Source organism: Salvia splendens, chromosome 9 (assembly GCF_004379255.2).
Source record: "Salvia splendens isolate huo1 chromosome 9, SspV2, whole genome shotgun sequence".
NCBI lineage: Eukaryota > Viridiplantae > Streptophyta > Magnoliopsida > Lamiales > Lamiaceae > Salvia > Salvia splendens.
This window is the reverse complement of record NC_056040.1, coordinates 16180605-16184025: the sequence shown is the minus strand read 5'-3', so window position 1 is coordinate 16184025 and position 3421 is coordinate 16180605. Positions and strand designations below refer to the sequence as shown.

General features: G+C 37.0%; 1 protein-coding gene across 1 annotated transcript; it reads right to left on the bottom strand.

Moving 5' to 3' along the window:
* Positions 1–1437: 1437 nt before the first annotated feature.
* LOC121747215 (dirigent protein 11-like) lies at positions 1438–2267 on the bottom strand. The gene has a single exon (XM_042141213.1). It carries the CDS (start codon positions 2239–2241, stop codon positions 1561–1563), a length of 681 nt encoding a protein of 226 aa, XP_041997147.1. The 5' UTR covers positions 2242–2267; the 3' UTR covers positions 1438–1560.
* Between the last annotated feature and the right edge of the window lie 1154 nt (positions 2268–3421).

Sequence of the window (3421 nt, the reverse complement as noted above, 5' to 3'; positions counted from 1 at the left end):
GCTTCGTACCACTAAATAGATCGTGGGTATAGCGGAGGTCGTGGAGGCCTTTCATGAGTCCACTAACTCCTAGTTCGGTCGAATGCTGAGACCGAACTGCTGGACTTTACCGATCAGCTCTTGCCGATCTGAGAGGAGAGCTTGACTGGTCGGCTTTTACCGAGCTGTAGGCTGAGTCCGAACTCTTTGGTCGTGCCGAACTCTTTGGTGCCGAACAGATACTCTTTCTTGGGCTCTGGGCTGATGGGCCGTCACTGTTATTGGGCTTGCCATTAGGGTTTAGTTCGTACCCCATCAGTTAGTCTGTACATACACTGTAGGACGTGGCGAACAAAAGTCTAATGAAATTAGAATAACACATGTTGCTATAATTAGCTTTACCGAGAGAGTGGTTAGAAAAAGGGCCCACTTAATAAACAAATTAGCCTACTAGTAATGATAGCAGATAGCAGGCTGGAGTGGAAATCATGTAACATGCATGATTCAAGACTCTTTTAACTTTTAATTAGTACTACTAGTACTGTTTTTTATTGTATAATTTGTATTAATACTCCGTTCACATGGATAAGTACAAAACAACTGCATTAATGAATACTTTAAGTTAAATAAAAAAATCAATCAAACTATACATGTATTTAATTAGTATATAAATTTATAGTTAAATTGACTTGAAATGAGCCAGTTTTAACGCACCAGTTAAAGTATAATTTGAACATACTAATACTCCGTAATAAACAGTGAATTAGCTAATAGTAGTATACTATTGTCGTCATCCTTATTTTAAAAAACTAGTCTTTCTGTTCCAGAATAATAGAACACAAAAGTTAAAATAGAGAGAATAAAATAAAAACATAAATATAATAGATTAGTGCATATAGGAGAGAGAAAATTGAAAAGGAAATGGTTAAGTGTAAGTAAATGGAGTATAAAATAAGAGAAACTAAATATGTTACTAATAGTATTTAATTAAAATTGAAATGATTCTGTTAATTGAGAATGTCTCAACTATAAATACAACTCTATCGAATTTGAACGGACGAGCATTATTTATAACTGATATTACTTCTTTATCAACAAAGATAAATAAAAACATATGAAGTTCTAGCTTCAACATGTAATTTCTTATTCATCCACTACCTTTTAAAAAATATTAGCATCAACATGTAATTTCTTAACCATCCACTACCTTTTAAAAAATGTAGAATGCTTCAATCGTTGTTGGTGTATCTCGGGGAACACGCATATTGAAAATCAAGTGCGTATATTATAGATGTCGTCAAAGTTGTTCATCATGGATATTGAATTTTATTAGTCCAAGGGAAAAATGAATATAATAGTACTACATTTTATAGCATTTGGTAGTATATATTTAGTTAAATGCTCCTTACTTATCTAAATGAAATTTAAAATTATAATCCACGCAAGCAGTAGACTGAATTTGGAAAAGGAAATTTTCATCCATAGAAATGTAAAGGAAAAGAAAAGGTGTTTTAGCGACAGATGCTAACAAAACAAAGTCATAAACACAATCATAAGTGGAAATTCATCATAATTCCCTAATCACATTTCCACAGCCTCATTGATTGTAGAGCAATAGGTGGTGTAGATGTTATAGTCCAACACCGACACATTAGTTATGGTTGAATTAGTCTTTTGAATTGCGTATCCACGAGCAAATCGGAAAACTCCAGTGCCGCCGGCAACCGTGAGCTCTCGCTGGGCCAGGGCGATCTCGTTCCGGCCGAGAATGCTGAGCGTGTAGCCGGCAAAGGGCCCCGCCGAGAAATAGAAGTTGAGGTTCACCGCTATGCCTATCGTGTTTAGGTCGGCTCTCGTGAGGAGCCCCTGGAGGCGCCCGAGCGCCTTGGAGTTGGCGGCGGGCCCGGCCGTGACGAGGTCATCGATGACGCGGACTTTGCCAAAGCCCGTCTTGGAGGTGGCGGTGATGGAGGCTTGCGCCACGTCGTACGTTGTGGTGTTGGGGTGGTTCACGCTGAGATCCTGGACGAAGACGCGGAAATTTATGAATTTTTCTTTTCCGCGGCAGAAGCTGTCGGGGAAGCCTGTGACTTCCTTGACGACAAGGTCGTTTTGCTTTCTAGCGTCCACGCTGGACGTGGACGCGAGCAAGCACGAAATTGTTAGGATCACACCAATTGAGGCTAGCTTTGCCATGTTTTTATTGCTATTTTGAACTTGATAGGTACTATGAGAATTGTATGATAGTGATTGGTTTGGCATGTGGTGAGGGGTTTATATAAAGGTCTTAACAATATTTAATGATTAATGTTCATACTTTCAAATAATAACTTGTCTTCCTTGTGCTTTTAGAGCAACTGATCCAAAATAAAGATATAAACCCCTCATTAAAGTGTCTAATTAATTTGATAGTTGCTATTAAAGAATTATATAGTATTCAGTAAAATTTGTCAAATCCAGTGTTGTTAATATATATCTTGCTCCTTGCTGTAATGCACTAAATAAAGTTATCGTCAATACGACCCACCTCATCAAGTGGCTAAATGCAAAAGTTTTCATTTTTATTGCAATTTTATTATAATTGAATTACGTGGAAATTATGAAAACCCCGCCATCTATTATTTAAAAATACTTAAATTTCAAACTGTGAAAATATGTCAATAATATTTGATCGGTATTTAGTAACGTGTTTTGGGTTTAGGAGGAACTATTCCTCCCCCACGAAACATAATCACAAAAAAGTAAACAAAGAAATCAAATTCAGCCCAATAAATTTCAGCCTATTACAGTTCAGAAGGCCAGTTAAATCATCAACTAGGTGTGCACAAACCGAACCGGCCCGGCGGTTAACCGCCGGTTCATAAACCAGAACCGGGACCGGAACCGGCGGTTTGAACCGTCCGGCGGGTTGCCGGTTCCAACGGGCCGGTTCAGGGTCGAAGGATGCGTGAACCGTGAACCAGCGGTTCAACGGTTCAAACCGCCGGTTCAACCGAATTTTTTAAAAAAAATTATTTATAAAAATTTATTTTAATATTTAAAATCAATTTTTACAAACAAATGAATACAAGAAATTCGTAATAGCCCATATATATTTGATGGGCTTGCGAATTTATGAAACCATTCTTAGTTGTTTCTCTTTTATAGAGACATCCTTGAATGTTTTATGTTCCACTTTCGATGTGAGACAAAATCATTCTTGGTTGTTTCTCTTTTATAGAGACATCATTGAATGTTTTATGTTCCACTTTCTATGTGGGACAAAATCATTCTTAGTTGTTTCTCTTTTATAGAGACATCCTTGAATGTTTAATGTTCCACTTTTGATGTGGGACAAAATATGTTGAAGTACTTTCTTTTATAACTACATGTTTAGAGCATTAATTCATCTTTTTCCAATGTGGGATACAAAACTTTCTTTTGTCTTATACTTTTCTTCATA